The sequence below is a fragment of the Hyperoodon ampullatus genome, assembly GCF_949752795.1.
Source record: "Hyperoodon ampullatus genome assembly, chromosome: 3".
Classification (NCBI taxonomy): Eukaryota; Metazoa; Chordata; class Mammalia; order Artiodactyla; family Ziphiidae; genus Hyperoodon; species Hyperoodon ampullatus.
This window is the reverse complement of record NC_136916.1, coordinates 79,368,846-79,386,398: the sequence shown is the minus strand read 5'-3', so window position 1 is coordinate 79,386,398 and position 17,553 is coordinate 79,368,846. Positions and strand designations below refer to the sequence as shown.

At 40.4% G+C, this 17,553-nt stretch overlaps 1 protein-coding gene across 5 annotated transcripts in view; it reads left to right on the top strand.

The window, feature by feature from the left end:
- The window catches only part of MCTP2 (multiple C2 and transmembrane domain containing 2), a gene marked incomplete at both ends in the record, with an annotated part of 197,884 nt that overhangs the window by 30,703 nt on the left and 149,628 nt on the right, over window positions 1-17,553 (top strand). For all 5 annotated transcript variants that reach the window (XM_079699877.1, XM_079699876.1, XM_079699875.1 and 2 more), the window contains 3 exons: window positions 13,386-13,528; window positions 14,266-14,342; window positions 14,830-14,941. In XM_079699877.1, the coding sequence (XP_079556003.1) occupies window positions 13,386-13,528; window positions 14,266-14,342; window positions 14,830-14,941 (332 nt within the window). The remainder of the gene's footprint in view (window positions 1-13,385; window positions 13,529-14,265; window positions 14,343-14,829; window positions 14,942-17,553) is intronic.

The following is a 17,553-nucleotide window of genomic DNA, read 5'->3' as shown; positions in this document are numbered from 1 at the left end:
CCTGCTGTGCACTAGCATACTAGGTTACTGATGCCCTCTGGTGGCCACATTGCAATACTGCAAAAGGGAAAGAAAAGTCCATTGCAGGAGTTCCCTGCAACATCACTAGGGCGTACACATCACTTCAGCTGTAGGCCTGAGGGCTGAGGGTTCGATGGTCGTCTTCTTGATGTGAGTTTTAGGCAATGACAATTCGTGACGCATTCATCCAGCAAACGGTTCTCTAATCCCAGCCCAGGTAGACTGGGACAGCTGTTTTTAGAGCAGGGACAGGTACTTTTGCAGATTATAGGAAGAATGCATTGGATAAGTCATTTTCCTATTTGAAAGGAATGGTTTAGACAAAAATTTTTAAAGATCTCCCACTAGTGTGAAAAGTTGGCCATGCAATAGGGGTTTAATAAATTACGAAACTGCTACCAAAATGTTCAAATGTCAGATACCTCTGATTTGGGTCCTGTTTGCCTCTTGTGATTTAGTAGGCTGATTTTAAAGATTGTACCATTTTTATGATTATATATTTCTTCTTTAAAAAGGAAAGGATGCTCTTGTATTAGACCTAGAGAGGAACATTCTCCTCATTGCAGCTGTGATTGGGGGACAGGCTGGATGTTTCTAGAACTCTGTGTTATATGCTGAGGAGCAGCCGTGTAGCTTCCCAGCAGGTGTGCTGTGAATGGGGTACACTGAGGGTTCACCCCTCTGCCTCCAGGCATCTCTGTGGGCTTGGGCCAGACCCTCAGCAGTCTCTTCTGTATACTCTTTGCTGCCCAACACAGATGACCTTGTTTGTGCTAGGATGGGAAGTGTTGGGGGCACTGGACAGTGGGTCAGCGTCACAGACTCGGGGCACAGACCATTTGAGTTTGAATACCAGCTTAGACATCATCCAGCAGTGATTATGGGGATTAACCTGGTGCATATGCTTATGGGGATGTGTGTGTGGGAGGGGTGGCATAGCCATGTACATTGGCCACGAGCTATTCTTATTGCTGTGTCTGGTTCTAGTTATTCTCCTTTCGGTTTTATTTCTGTGTTTTCCCTCTGGGAAAGGCAATGACTTATGGCATTTCTGTCAATTTTATTAGGGCCCTTCTTCCCAGTTTCTTGATAATTTGTCCCACCGTTTGCACACCTCTTGTTTTTCTCTTTAGATTTTGTACTTCTCACCCCCTGCCCACTGCCAGCAGGGCAAAGGGTTGGTTAAGGTTGTTTTCTGAGACCAGTTCCTGCTTTCTTGTCATTGCGGCAGCAGAAATGAAAGAGACACTAGTTTTTAAGGGTGCATTATTTGAATAAGAACTCCATTGTGAATTGATGGTTTTATTTTCTTCATCTTAAATTTGACTCAGAAGATGCCCCTCAAGTTTCATAGTGACCAACATGGGAAAGCTTGGTGTGGATGAAGTCGTCCCAGTAGGTCATTACTTATTGGAATTTTTTACTGAATGTACTACACTGATCTGATTTTTTAAAAAATACTGAGTTCTAAAGTAAAATAGGATCTGACTTCAAATTACCTGATGATTTGCTATTTTTGCTTCACATATGTATTTTTTTCTGTATTATAAAAGTTTTATTTTGAGAAGAAATTAAAAACAGTAGTACACCTTTCTTTGTTTAATTAATGTTCCAGTTTAGGTTATCATTCCAGATTTTAATTACTAGTAATAATGCTACAGAACACATTCTTGTGCCTACATCTGTGTGTCAAACTTTATTTCTTTGCAAGTCATTTATTGCAGTGAATTGGATGTTTTCTGTCACATAATCTGACATCTCAAGATTCTGCTTAACGGAATTGCCGGTTCACTCTTGAGAAACACCTCTATTTTGCTCACCCACCAGGAGCGTATGAGTGTTCCACTTCCCGTTTCTCACCTCCACTGTGTGTAGATTATCTATGTCAATTTCGATAGAGAGGAAGTATCGTCTTGGTTTTGTTTTAATTAGTGCTGAGAAATTTGGACCCTGAGATATATTTGGTTAAGAGATATTTGCTTCTCTTTTGTACACAGCCAACTCCATCCATCTCTGTGGCTTATTCTCCTGTTTCCTGGATATGTTCATGTATATTTTTCTAATTTGTCATTTGCCTTTTAATTTTGTTTATAAAGTTTTTGTTGCAAGCCTCTTTTCCAGTCTTACAATTTTATTCTGGAGAGTTTCCTTTCTTCCTTGCTTCCTATGCTTTTGTACCTTGAAAGGCCTTTTCTCTCTTGAGAGAGATGCATTAACCTATATTTATTCTTTTCTGTCTGGTTTTACATTTTTTTCATTAATCTCTTTGATCTGTATCAAGTTTATTTTGATTTCTTGGCCCAGAGTCGGAACTTAGTTTTACTTTTTGCCAAATGGGTGTTTAATTAACTAGGACTAAATTTTCCTTTCCCTAATGATTTGATGGCCACTTTTTAATTGGGTATTAAAATGCAGTCCATATGAGGGTCTGCGTTTTGGATTTCTCTTTGATTCCTATGGATGTGTTGTTTTGTTCCAATGCCAGCACCACATCACAGTTGCACTGTATTGAAGGGTCACAGTCAATACTTTTTATTTTGCAAAAATTGGGGCTTTGCTTCACATTGGAGTACCTACTCTGAGCACCAGATGGCGCTCGATCATTGGTGTGCTTGTGTGGGAACAACGAAGACACATCTGGTCAGCTTATTCAGAAAGATGCTTCTTCATTAGCAAACTTGAAACTTTAAAGACGCAAACACCCATCCTGAAACCCATGTAGCAGTTGGATTTCCTCCACTTGGTGGGTTTTGGTAGCCTGCCAAGGTCCCGCAACAGGGATGGGGAGCCGAGTTTGGGAATCTGCTTCTCTTTACCCCTTTTCCACTAGGATATAGACCAGCATCCAAACAGCCATTAGTGGATTCTCACAACTTAGCTCTTTCCTCTAGAGATTTTTGTTGATGGGTTTTGTTTTGACACTCTGCATCCTCATAGGTTGGTTAGAAGGTCTTGGTCCTCCCCTGCTTTAGATAGTCAATTACCTGTCCCTTCTGTGGGATCCCATCTCCATTCCTATGAAGTATTCTGGAGCAAAACAGGCCTGCTTCCTGTGTCCACTGCTTGTAAAAAATCACCTTACACCCACCCGAAGATCATTGACTTGAATTTTGCATGCCTTCCATTTGGTTGAATTGGATTTCTCTGTAGGAGAGGTTTTATCTGTTCATTTCCACACGGACGTATCATAATATGTGCAGCATGGCATGCTATGTTTTGAGTAGTTCTTTTTACTTCCTTTGTTTGATTGTGATGTCGATATGGTGGATTCTGCTAAAGTGCGTGCACGGTTTACCCAGAGGATGAAGTCCACAGAGGGTGTATCTGTGTGTTTCCATGTCTGTGATTTTACTTGTGGCTTAATTTGGAGGTCAGCTACAGTATTGGTCAGCTAATTCCATCATGCCATCGCACCTCAGGTGTCCCCAACATGCTGAATTTGAGGCGGGGAGCATTGCACACGATGGTGAAGGGTATTATTCCAGAGACAATCAGCGTGTAAAAATTTACCTTCAGCCCAGACCTACCATATGTTCGTGAACTCTGGAGTGTGGATTTGGACAAGGCGCAGTGGGGATGGCTTGCTTTGCTACACACTGTCTGGGGCCTCAACCTGGAAGACTTGAGATTTGGGGGATGACTTACTGTGGGGACTTTATCATCTGAAGACTCAAAGGCCCTTTCACTTGCATGTTGGGTGCCTGGGATGGGATGCTTGGAAGAGGAGGACTGTTGCACATGAGGCCTGGCTTCCTCACGGCCTGGTGCTCTCAGAACTGTCACACTTCTTACATCACGGCTCAGGGCGCCAGACGCAAAGGGCCAGTGCACGAGGCAGGGGCTGTGTCACCTGTTACAGCACAGCCTTGGAAGGAACACAGTGTTATTGTCACCACCCCGCATTGGTTAAAGCAGTTGCCCAGATTACAGGGGACGAGGTAGGCACCCTGCTTCTTGATGGAAGGAGCATCAGTACTTGGAGGTTGTGCTTAGGTATTAAGTGTGGCTGCACTTATGAAAGCTTTAGTGTGCAATGGGTCTGGGACTGAGGCTTGGCTCTAGCAACTCACTAGGCATCCTCATCTTTAAAACTGCAACTTACCATTTTAGGAGGAGCGAATGAGATCACATCCATTGTGAGTATTATACTAAACTTCAGTCCTGTTGTCTCTTTTCCAGAAAGGTTGGTATCTATTTCATTAGACGTAGATTTATGCCTAAATAATAGCTTGGGCTGGGGACATTTGAAGTATTTTTATTAATAAAGAGGAGAATGTTAAGGTATTAATAGTTGTGTGTAATTTGGCAAAGTGGATTTCTGGAACACCGAGAGCTGATACACTTATAGATCTGGGAGGTTTGACCCTTTATAGAGACTTCAGGCAGCTACATTCGTTGGCTTTCTGGCTTACTCTTAACCTTATTTCCTTTTATCCCCCCAATGCTTTCTGCTCTGTTTATAGTGCTGCATCCTGGCCACTGCCTCTCCTCTCCTTTTTTCTATGTGGTCATGCTTTCCTCTAACTTTTAATTGGGTTCCTCCTCCTTTGGTGTTACAGGGGCAACCATGCATGCTGTCTCTAAGCAGAAGTTTACACCCCTGTAAACTGATCACCTCATCAAGAATAGGGGTGCAGGCATCTCTTCTTAGTGACCACTTCAACAAAAGCCAATTTGTTCAATAATCTACTCACCAAATGGCCCATTTACTGAATCCATCAGTATGTTGACAATGTTTTTCATTCATCTATTTATCATCTATTCATCTCATCCAACATTATTGGATGAGAACTTTTAAAAACAACTTTGGGGCTTCCCTGGTGGCGCAGTGGTTGAGAGTCCACCTGCCTATGCAGGGGACACGGGTTCGTGCCCCAGTCTGGGAAGATCCCACATGCCGCAGAGCGGCTGGGCCCGTGAGCCATGGCCGCTGAGCCTGCGCATCCAGAGCCTGTGCTCCGCGATGGGAGAGGCCACAACAGTGAGAGGCCCGCACAGCCCCCAAAAAACAAACAAACAAACAAAAAAACCAAAAATAAAACAACTTTGGAAGGTCTCTGGGTCATATTAGTTAATCGGCTCTGAAGACAAAGCCAGAACAGCATCTTAAATAATATTTAATTTGTCTCAGGCCAAAGAAAATGATAGAAAGGAACGGACATGGCCTGGCCTAAGCTGAAGATCCCACAAAGGGATGACTAAAGACAGAGAAAGAATATTAGGGGGAACAGAGGTGGTGAGCAGGCAGAGAGTAGGGCAGGTAGGGAAGTCTTGGGGTGGGGTGGGTGGGGTGAAGGAAGTTTGGGGGGGAGCATGGTACAGGGGGAGAATCTGAAGGCCCCACGAGGACCTCACTCTCCATAGCTCTCTTAATTCCCATTGTTTATTCTATACAAACTTTAAAAATAGTCAAAATAAACAGTTTTGGTAAAACTTTATAAATAGTTAAAATAAGCAAGTTTTGGTAAAATTGGTAAATTCAGATCCTCAATCTCTCTGTAAGTTGGCCACTGGATGGTCTTTCAAAAAAATGGATTTTGGTGAATTTGGTACACTACATCACGGGGTCCAGCCATGGGCAAGCCTTGTCCAAGGTGCCGCTGAGCTGTGGTCCATGGTGGGCTCCCCAAGAGGAGGGGAGTCAATCTCACTGGGAGAAAAGTTCGGGAGTGGTTCAACTGGGATGTGCTAAGTGACAGAACGTGGCCAGCAAGGCCCTTAGATGGTCAGGGAGGAAACTGTTCTTCTGAGGCTGGTACCAAAAAACAGAAGTATGTAGCCACCATGTGCAGGAGAAGGGGAATGTGCATGTTCCCTTCATTTAATTGTAGTGGATAAAGCCTGGCTTGGAATTCTGCTCGACTTGAATCTCCTGCTCTCTTAAGTAAAGTAGACTGTGCTCTATAAAGGGAAAGTTGTTTCTCCTGTCCCATGTGACTGAGGAAAAATGCCCTTAAGTTTCCATAAGGCCCATTATGGTTTCTGAAGGGGTCTGTTAAAAAAGCTGCAATTGGACATGGCTTGCTCTGGAAATCTCAGCGTAACTGCTAGAGGGCAGCAGCAGCCGTTCAAAAACCATCACTCGCTTGTTTTCTGAAATCACGTCTGGCTCTTATTTAGCCACCCTTGGAGAAAGTCAGAACTTATGGATCCCATATGAAAACAACTCAGATTTACTTCTTTTTCTGGCAAGAAGAAACATTCCAAATAGGTATATATATTGCAAAGAGTCTAAAGATATGTGTATAAATATAATGAATCTTATTACTCTTAAGCCAGAGGATAGGAAAAAAGTCAAATTTATGCTTTTCATATGTGTTCAAATACTTTTTATGCAGAATGAATTCATCTATGTGTATCTCAGTTTCCCTAAAGACTTAGTAAATAATTATTGACTTGAAACTGAACTCTTAAAATCCCCTGAGAAAAGTTCTCAGGTATTACAAAATGTGAACTTTGTGTAAAATTATGGAGATCATTTCCTTTCATAAACAAACAACAACTCTGAGAAATGCATTTAATTAGGAAACTTTTCTAGCTTAAGACCACATTTCTTTTGGAGACCCTATATGGCTGAAGTTCTTAACTTGGAGAATGAGCTTTGCTGGTGACAAATAAGTAGGTTTTGTCTACAAATACAGCTTTTGCATTCAATGCATTGGATTTTTAGTTTAAATTAGGAATGCTAGTTTTAAAAACCTATATGATATAGTACATAAACTATATGATATAGTGCATATGTGTGTATATATATATATACACACACACAAATAGATACATAAATGACCATTAAACTGATTTATAGAAATATACTTACGGGCATGGAAGGGGACAGATGTGTTATTGACTGAAGAAGGCAGGTAAAAGAATACAATATGAAGGCTGATTCCTTTTTGTGCAAAGTGTGTGTGTGTAAAGTCTCGGTGCATATCAAGATAATAAGCTTTTCTAGATGGTGGTAATTTTCTTTCTTTCTTTCTTTTTTTAATTAATCTTGACTTTCTGCTTTTTCTACTACCATGGCCATGAGCTGTCATACTAGAAAAAGGAAAGAGAAGGTGTTGGTAATTGGAGTTTCATTACAGATGTATCTTATTTGCATATTGGGCTAGTTCTTGAGCCAGTCCATGTGATTTTGTCTGTTCTATTCAACCACTTCACCTGTTGATACTGCCAATCTTTTCCATAACACACTCAATCCGGTAATAGCCCCTTGGGATGATAAATCGAATGCCAAGAGAACAGAATCTTCAAATATGATGGTTCTTGATGACTTTCTCCTGATGATAAACTTGAGTTATGTGTCCTTCTTGTTGAGCTGTCTGTTATTTTCATAAGATTATACCTGCAAAGTTCTCTGAAATCCTAATGAATCCCCTTAGGACTGTAGGTGGGGCAGTAGCTTGTACTTATGAATACTTAGTGACTTTCAGATTTTAAACGGCCCATTCCTTCCAAGACAGCTCAGATTGTTTCATGAAATTTTCCCAAACCACATGGGATCCCTGTTAGAAGTATATAACATAAGGAATTTTCTCTTCAACTTTTGAAGACAGAGGGGTTATAAACATCACACCTTTAGAAGGGACATATAGAGACAAATTATCAGTGCATGTTACTTGGACAGCTAAAATAAAGTAAATGAATATTTAATTAGTACCGCATGCATTGTTACACACTCTCTCCTTTTAAATTAATTGAGTAGTAATACTATAAATAGAAGCACATACTGTGTAAATATTTGGAGCCTCTTGTTAACGAAGTACAGTGGTTCATTCAGTTCTCAAGATAATTCTACAAAGTTGGCATTTTTCCATCTGCAGGTGAGGATAGTAAGGCATAAGGAAATTACGATGCCTAAGGTTATACAGTTACTGAAAGGAAGGTCTGGGAGTTTAATCCACCATGCCCATCTTACTTCAAAGTTTATTCGTTTATCATATCTTCATATAATTCACCTACCATGCATATTAGGCAACTCTGGGCATGCATCTCACCTTCCAGAGCTTTGATTCGGAGGAGTTTAATATTACGTTCATAGATGCCCCAAGTAAAATGTTTTCTATATTTAAATAATTCTATGAAATACAGAGTAGAAAAGTTTTAAGCTGTTTTTATTATTGCTCCTGTTTGTCATTAATACAGTTCTTAGCAGAGTTTAATATTTTACTCTACATAGGGAAGTTCCAAGTAAGAAAAGAGTAAACAGCTTTTCCCAGTGGTTTTGATGACATAACCCTTTCAGTCCATGGAGCACCTCGAGGTATGAGTATTCCATGGATCATGCTTTGTGAAACCCTGGATCGGTGCTTCTTATAGTTTGAGTATAGCTGTCTCCTCAACTCCCCGGTGCTGTATTATCTCAACTACCAGGTTTCTTCGCTTTAGCCTTTTCTTCTTCCTTCTAAATTATAAGCTGCTGCCAGATTTATATTTCTGAAGCTTAGCTCTGATCATTTTACTCTCCTACTCATAAGTAAACCTGAATTTCCTTCCCTCTCACACTAAAATAATTCCAGATGGACCAAAGACTTAAGTGTAAAAAGCGAAAAGCTGCAAAATCAGTGGAAAGAAACATGGCTGAACTAACTTAAAATCCTTTAGTGAAAAAAATTCTTCTAAGCAGAATGTTAAACGACAGTGCCATAAATAAAACTGGTAAATTTGCCTAAATAAAAATGGAAATAACTTATTGCAAGAAGTAAGGTAAGTCTAAACAAAGTATGACAAGATTTACAACCAATGGCTGCTTGCCATAATTAAGGGCTCATTCAAATCCATAAGCAAAAGACAAAACCTTGAGCCCATAGAAAAATGGGTAAATGATATCAGTGAGAATTTCCCTGACAAAGAAAGACAAAGGTAGGTCACTAAAATATGAAAGATCCTAAGCTTTACTCTAAATGTTAATGATAGAGAAAAATTGAGATAACTATTTTTTTTACCTGCTGTTTTTTCAAAGTAAAGGTTTATGACATCAAATATTGGTGAGCATGTAAAGAAAAAAATACAAAACGTATACTCTTGGTGGAAGTGTAAATTTTGACAGACTTTGGAAGAACAATTTGACAATGGCTGCCAGAACCAGAAAAGACACATTCATTTGCCCTGCAGTTTTTTTTTTTTAATAAATTTATTTATTTTATTTATTTATTTTTGGCTGTATTGGGTCTCCGCTGCCACGCGGGCCCTCTCCAGCCACGGCGAGAGGGGGCCATCCCCCGCCGCGGTACGTGGGCCTCTCATCGCGGTGCCCTCTCTCGCCGCGGAGCACAGGCTCCAGGTGCACGGGCTTCAGCAGCTGTGGCACGTGGGCTCAGTAGTTGTGGCTCGCGGGCTCAGTAGTTGTGGCTCGCAGGCTCTAGAGAGCAGTCTCAGCAGCCGTGGCACACGGGTCCAGCCGCTCCGCGGCATGTGGGATCTCCCCCGACCAGGGCCCGAACTCGCGTCCCCTGTACTGGCAGGCGGACCCCCAACCACTGCACCACCAAGGAAGCCCTGCAGTTCTTTTTGAATATAATCACATATGAACTCAGAGATAGTCATACAAGGATGCTTGTTGTAGTATTGTTTGTGCTAGTAAAAAAAAAAATTAGAAGTGATGTAAATGTTTATTATTTGCTAACTAGTTACATAAATTAAGATACAAGAACACAATGAAAATGTATGCAGTTGATAAAAGAAAAAAAAACTGGTGAATCTGTATTGCTGATGTGAACAGAGCTTCAAGGTACTTTAGTTGTGAAAGCACAGAGTCCAGTGCATTTATTATGATTACATTTGAGTTAAAAACAATTCTTGTATTTTTTCCTGTAAAACACTCAAGAAACTGGTGCATATGAGGAATGGGAATGAGGAAAGATTAAGAGGGTGGAGAGCTTTCATTTCATACCTTTCAGAATCATGAGCATGTATTACACTTGTTAAAAAATTTAAAAATTAAAAAAAAAAAACTACCCTATATTTCTTACACAACAAAAACTTAACTCCTTATTTTGTGACTTTTAAGGCACTTCAGTCTGACTCAAAACCGGGTTTTTTTCTTTTCTTTTTCTTTTCTTTGTGGTACGCAGGCCTCTCTCACCGCTGTGGCCTCTCCCGCTGCGGAGCACAGGCTCCGGACGCACAGGCTCAGCGGCCATGGCTCACGGGCCCAGCCGCTCCGCGGCATGTGGGCTCTTCCCGGACCGGGGCACGAACCCGTGTCCCCTGCATCGGCAGGCGGACTCAACCACTGTGCCAACAGGGAAGCCCAAAACTGGGGTTTTTAACTTTCTCATTATACATTTTTCCCCCTTAATTTCTGGATGAATTGAAATGCTTGCTTGGCACTGCACAGATCTAGTCATTTTGGCCTCTTTCCCCTTTCAGTGCCGGTTCCTCCAGCCCAAATGGCCTCAGTCCTTTTCCTCTTGGCCAGATCCACCCATGTTTCAATTCCCATCTCCTTTATTTCAGCCTCCACTGATAACCCAGCTGGAGCTAACCTTTCCCGCCTGTGAACTAGCATAACCCCCAAGTTTTATTCTATTTTGACACTTACCTCTTGGACCTTGGGTTATATATACCATCTGCCTGCTGCCCGCCAGGTACAGAAGAAAAGGCTCTGGGATGGACCTTCCTTTGCCATCCGCCTTAGTACTCAGTAACCCTGAGCCATGCTCTGAGGCAACCTGTGTTTGTGGCATGTGAGTGATGTTAGCAGGGTCAAGGGAGGCGTGACCATCCAGAGCATCAGGAGCAGAAATAAGGACTGTCCCGCATCGTTGTCTGGAGTGTGAATTGGCACAGCATTTCTGGAGGACCATTGAGTGGCTGTCAAGTCTGTCTCAGCACACACAGAACCACAGTACCTTTTGCATGGGAGCAGGAAGCTCCGGCTCTGGATGCGTGATGGCTACATATTCTAAATGTGAGGCTCCGTGACTCTGTTGAGTCCACATGGCAGAACGGGTGGCGACCCCAGGAAGGAGGCACCGTGTCTGGCCTCCTAGTTTCATTCTCCTCCCAAAGTTCCACACTACCTCTTTATTCCAAGGAGCCTCATTGTTTATGAAGCGCCCTGTGAAAAAAAGGTTAAAGTCCACCCATTCAGGTGTCATCTCATCATTTGTATAATCTGGGCGTTGCATTCCTGAGTGGCGACCCCTTTTCAGAACCTGCCTAGTTAAGATGTCACTTGCCTGACAGTGAGGCACTTAGGCTCAGAGAGAAAAAATCACTACGTGCCCCCTGCCCCCCCTTCTCAAATTTTCCCTAACAATTAATGCCGTACTCACTTGACACCCTGGTTCCTTGTTTGGCTTTGTAAACCCTGGTCCCTTTTTCTATTAATTCCAGACATTAATATTTTCTTTCACGCAACTGCTGCCATTCACCCGTGAAACAGTTTGAACATTATGTAGCTGTCAAGATGCCTGGGGATTACCCAGTATGCTTTGCCTGTGAGAAAGTGACACCACCGAGGCCTGGTTTTGAGATGTTTATTTTGAGAGCACGCTGACAAGCATGAAGGCCTGATCCCGGAGTGGCAATTTCATTTAATTAAAGGCCTCTTTTTATTAGAGTTTTCCCCCCACTTTTTTTTTTATCTATATATATCAGAATGACGTTAAAATCTGACTTGCCGCAGGTGTTCTCTTGTACTCTCAAAGAGGGGGTGTGGACAGATTACTGACTCACTAGTGACTATTCCACTGAATGGCTGGGAATGCCTTCATTTTTACTATCCTGCTCAGAATTGCTGTTTAAGCATGTGCGAGTACATGTGTATCCAGGTTTAAAGTAAAGACTGCTGGGTTTCTACCCCTTTGTTGCCAAACTTAAAACGTGAGTGTCGGATATGTATATCTGTATATTTGTCACTTGATGTCTTTGTTTTAAAGTTAGCAGCCTTGCCATACTGGAATGGCTGAATTATCCAAATGATGCCTTGGTTACTCTGCTAAGACTTTTAGCCAATGTGTAGTATCTTGCCCCCAAGTGATGTGACTCCCAGTTAGAATAGTTAGGATAGAATTGCATTCATGTTCAGGAGTTTTCCGTCCTGCAGAAACCTCAGAAAGAGCTGAAAAAGAAAAATGATTGAAGTAATTCATGGTGGGTATTAACGAGTTGGAAATGTTTGTGACAGAGTAGCCTAATTAATTTTTGATGTAATAGTCTTAGACTACACTGGCTTGACTTTAATATCAAGAACTCATGTCAGTAAATCTGTGGAGGCCTCAGTTGGGCATCGTCCAAGGCACCTGGAATGTGTCAGTGAACAAAACAGACTGTTGGTCTTTGAGCACTTATTCAGAGTCTGGTTCACGATGAATTATACCAGCATACCTCCCCAAATTAGATTTTTTCCCTTTCTTTGTAGCATTATCGGCTGGCCTTCATTCATGGCCTCGTGGATTATTCATTTATTTGTGCCTCCTTTATTCATTCTTCACTAGGTAGTAAAGTGCAAATATGTCCCAGTCACTGTTCTGTGTCCCGAGTATGATGGCACACTTGCACAACACATGAATCCTGGTATTACGTTTGTGGGCATTTTTTTTCCCTCAACTGATCTGAAAAATGTGGAGGAGGGTCCATCATCGGCCCTTCTTTCTGCTTTGGACATAGTGGCTATAGCGGGACATTGTTCATTCCTTTTCAAAGCTTCCCGGGAGGAGGCAGCAGGTCAAGGGTGTTGGCCCGAGGCCAGCGGGTTGAAGGGCCTTGTTGAGGGGCGTTCAGCTCGCCAGGGGGAGACAATGTTCTCTGCTTTACCGCAGGTGCGGAGGTGGGGGCGAAGAATGGCAACTTTGTCAGTTTAATCTCTACGCCCCTGGTTCTGGGGTCTGAGTCCCCAGGCCCCATCTTCTGAGTCGGTGGTTCCAGGGATTGATTGATTTATTATGATTATATTATAAAGTACAGGGTTCTGTTGAGTCAGCCATCTGGCCAAATGTTTGAAAATGGTTTCTTTCCATTCTCACTGACTCACTGCCATTCTTAGGAGGAGTGGGCTTCTCCCCAGGACTCCTGAGATGCTTGGCTGGTGCTGGTGGATTTTATTTCTTGAATTTTTTGTGGGTAGGAGAGTGATGACATACCCACAATGAAACCAAACAGAAAAAGCTCAAGGAGCCCATTTATATTCTACCACGAAAGGCAAAGAAGAATCAGTCATTTACCCCAGATTGTTTCACTTCTCTCCCCTCTCCACCTCTGGGGCCCTCAGTCTCTGTGCAGGGAGACATTTGTTCTGGGTGTGCTCAGTGAAGTGCTTTGAGCCTGGAGAGTGTGGAAAGAATCTTTACTTAATGGAGATCCTATAGGCTTTTAACGTATATTTTAAAAACCTGTCTTGCTCTCTTTTTCATTTAAAGGCACGAGTGATCCCTATGTGAAATTTAAGCTGAATGGGAAGACTCTGTACAAAAGTAAAGTCATATATAAGAACTTGAACCCAGTTTGGGACGAAATAGTCTTATTGCCAATACAAAGCCTTGATCAAAAGCTGCGTGTGAAGGTAATCCCAGATGACTTTCAAATCTGCACTTTTATTAAAAACATTTTTTTCTTAGCCATCTTCGCCCTCTTAAAAGTCAACTTCCCCAAATTCATTCTTGTATCATTCCTAAGCACTGGGTTAAAAATATAAGTATGGAAGTTATTCTTTATACCCTTGGTCAAACTGTATGTTACTCTCAGATCTAGCAGAGTGCAAATAATATCTCCATTGATTGTATTTAAACTTACTGAATGTGGAAGAATTATTACTGCCAGTGCAGTGGTGACAAGTACTAAAGCCTTTCTCAGAGAGCTTTAAGCTACCGGTTGTAAGCATCAATTGCTCTAACATCTGGGTTAAAACTGCATGAGTTGAGTGCAGAATGGGATTGCTATAGAATATTTAGCAAATTTCTATTTAATTGGCAGATTTGCTCACTGCGGAAAGTACTAAATTTTAATGAGAGACCATTTAAACTACAGAGAGTAGTCCATTGTGCATAATATCTTAATGCATATGAATACTGCCTTAAAAGTATTTTCTGTTATTTTGGCCATAGTAAGCAAAATGCACAGGTTTGAATAATTTTGTTCTCTCCATCAGCTTGGTTAAATTCTTCTTTATACTGTGCAAATTGTTTTTAGATCTAGAAGACTGAATTCAAAATTCCCAGCCTATTGCATTTATCCATACTTTGATATACTCAGTTGGTTTGCCATATTAATGTGTGTTACTGGCCCCCTTCTTCTTTGTAGGTGTATGATCGAGATTTAACTACATCTGATTTCATGGGTTCTGCCTTTGTCGTTCTGAGTGATCTTGAGCTTAACAGGTATTGTAATTTTACCATCTAGTTGTTATTAGTGAATTTTAGAGGGAACTCAAGATAATCAAATGACAAAATCGGAATAAATGAGAGTGCTTTAAAATGTGAGTTTTTCTATAATTTTTGCTTTTTAGCTCCCAAATATATATTGGTCAGATATTACATCTTCTATAACATAACCTAAAAGGTGTATTGAATTTTGTACTTTCGTGTTCATTAACCTACTTACCTTAAAATTGAAACAAGTATTTACATTTTCTTTGGGCAGTAGGGTAGAAGAATCAGTTGACCAACTGTTGAATTAGGCAATGCCAAACAGTTTCTCTACCCCTGAAGATGGTTGGTTTATTTTCACTGAATCTGGTGCTTTTTTTAACTTGTGTCTCACCCCTGTTCAGAGGTAGGAGATTTTTATCATAAGCTCCTGATATATTCTAAGGCTATAAAGTACAACCAATAAGTGCTACCGTCATTTGTTGCTTTTTGCTTATAGAACGACTGAACATATTTTAAAATTGGAAGATCCAAACAGTTTAGAAGATGACATGGGAGTGATTGTATTAAATTTGAACCTAGTAGTAAAACAGTGTGATTTCAAGAGACACGTGAGTGTGACCCTTTTGTTCTTTTTAAAATTCTCCATTGCAATTTTTCTTTGATAATTGGGTTGCCAGATGGCTGACATTTTTGTATTTATTTGGGTAGGGGGAAAAACTCTATAGAGACTTAAAAGTACCTATCTGTGATAATGTACACCCTTTCTTTTGGAAACCTGGAAAGAAATCCAGTAAGGAATGATCTCTATTTTGGCTAGGGATGTATTATTAATATTGTAGCAATAATACTATTGCTGTTATTAAGTGTTTATGCTGCTTATGGTTTGCTTGTCACAGATTATACAAAATATGTTTTTTCTAAATGTTAAGGTTTCCATTTACTGTTTTCTTAGGTACTAGATGACTTAGGCATTATTTTGTTATGAAAAGCTGTTCCCAGGATTTAGTCATTGTGTTGTACATTACTAAGGTGATCAAGTATACATTTGCAGCATTTCCGTTTCATCTTCCTTTTTCTTTTAGCTACCAAATTTTCTATTGAGAGTTCTTCTGGGAAGACACACATTTAATATTCTCTAGTCTGTTACATGGTCATTTCTAGTTAATGCATTACCTATTAAAGGTGTCTGTAACATCAAAAAGCATTGGATTTTGTGACAGTATGATGGGGACTCTGTTTTTAGGAGAAAATATGTGAATACAAACCATAATCTTATTTTATATTCTGGTATTATACCTTAAAATTCCAAGAATGAAAATGAGTATGAAAGCATCTTGGATTGTCATTTATTTGAAAGGTATTTAAAAAGCCAATTAAAAACAGCTACTTGAAAAAGGACTAAGATGTGTTAAAATTTCAGCATGTTTAGAATCTGGTATGAAAATCTGAAGCCTGTTTATAAAGTAGGCCTCCAATAATACCTCTTGAATTGAGTCAGTGGGGTCAGTGTGGAGAATATTCTTCATTTTGACATTACCTTTGCAGTTAGTTGTAATTTATTTTCATGATGAAAATCATGAGTGATTTACTAGTAAACTCACTGAAGATAGTTTAAAGGAGTAAAAAAAAACAACAAAAAAACTGCACAGTGATTTTTCAGTTGCCAGAGGGTCAACTAAACAGTTGCTATTTTTAATCTGAATTCTTTACTTATGAGCATTTACTTGATGATAACTTTGGTGGGGAGATCTCCATTTATTAATTAAGAAGTGGCACTGTTAAAACCTGAGGCCTCAATAACATTGATATATATATATACATATATATATATATTTTTTTTTGTTTGTTTGTTTTGTTTTGTTTTGAGGTACGTGGGCCTCTCACTGTTGTGGCCTCTCCCGTTGCGGAGCACAGGCTCCGGATGCGCAGGCCCAGTGGCCATAGCTCACGGGCCCAGCTGCTCCGTGGCATGTGGGATCCTCCCGGACCGGGGCACGAACCCGTTTCCCCTGCATCGGCAGGCAGACTCTCAACCACTGCGCCACCAGGGGAGCCCAACATTGATATTTTGATGATAAAATATCTTAAACTGATGTCAAAAATAATTTTTTTTTTCTATCCAACATAGTGACGGAGGGACTTCCTTTAATTTCTCTTAGTTTTGATGGCATTGCCATCGGATTCAGTGGCAGGGCATCCAGTAGGTGACCAGTTCCTTGAGCTGGATGCCAGGTTACAATGACATGCCATGGAAATGAGCATATTATTTGCCACGTGGTTGCATAATTGCCAGCTGATATGTTCTGAAATTTTCTTACATATTTAAGTGGGGTTTGTAAACTTGGATAATGACCTCATGAAGATAGCTGCATATTTCAGCTGCATAATAACTGTGTATTTACTCCACATGTGAATTTTTCTGTAGTGTATTGGATCGTATTTAGCAGTACTACTGGCACTTAAAATATGTTGAAATATTGCCAAAATTTGGAGTTTTTAAGTAGAGCCATTTCAGTCAAAATTTATTTCAAGTTGCAGAGCAATTAATACTCAATGCAGCTTGAGTTTGTTTTTGGAAAACATCTCAAAGCCTGTCTTTTCAGAGCCCTAAAAGGAGACACACTTGTCATCCTATTTAGTTTGGCCCTTCTTCCCTTGACTCCTCCACGCCCTGTTTTTGAGAGTTTGTCAGGTGGTACGCATTATCTACTTGCTGGTACGATTTCTCATTTTCTTTGTTCTTTGCTTGTCTGGCAGGGTCTAGTGCACAATCTATTTACTATATATACGAGTGTACATACATATATATACATATCCATGTATATGTATGTGAGTGTATATATAGATGTACATATATAAATAAAATGGGGTATTATAGAAATTATAATAATGGTAATGCCTGTTCTATTTGTTCTGACTGGTCGTGTTATTTTTCTGTTTATATTCTTGTTCAAAGTATACCTGAGCAAGGAATAATTTATCCTTGGCCGTGTGTGGCTATTCAACTAACAGTGCATATCAGGGGCCCTTTGGATAGAGCAGGTATCAGAAAACGGTTGATCTTTTCATTGAGTTTAAGTTAGTATTTAAAGATATTCTTCTATTGGGTTTTTAAATGGGGTAACTAACACGGGAGACGGAGATTATTTGGGAATAATTTGTTTATAAATTTCCATTTTAATTTAAAGCCTGATGGAGAGATTTCAGTTTGAATTCTCCA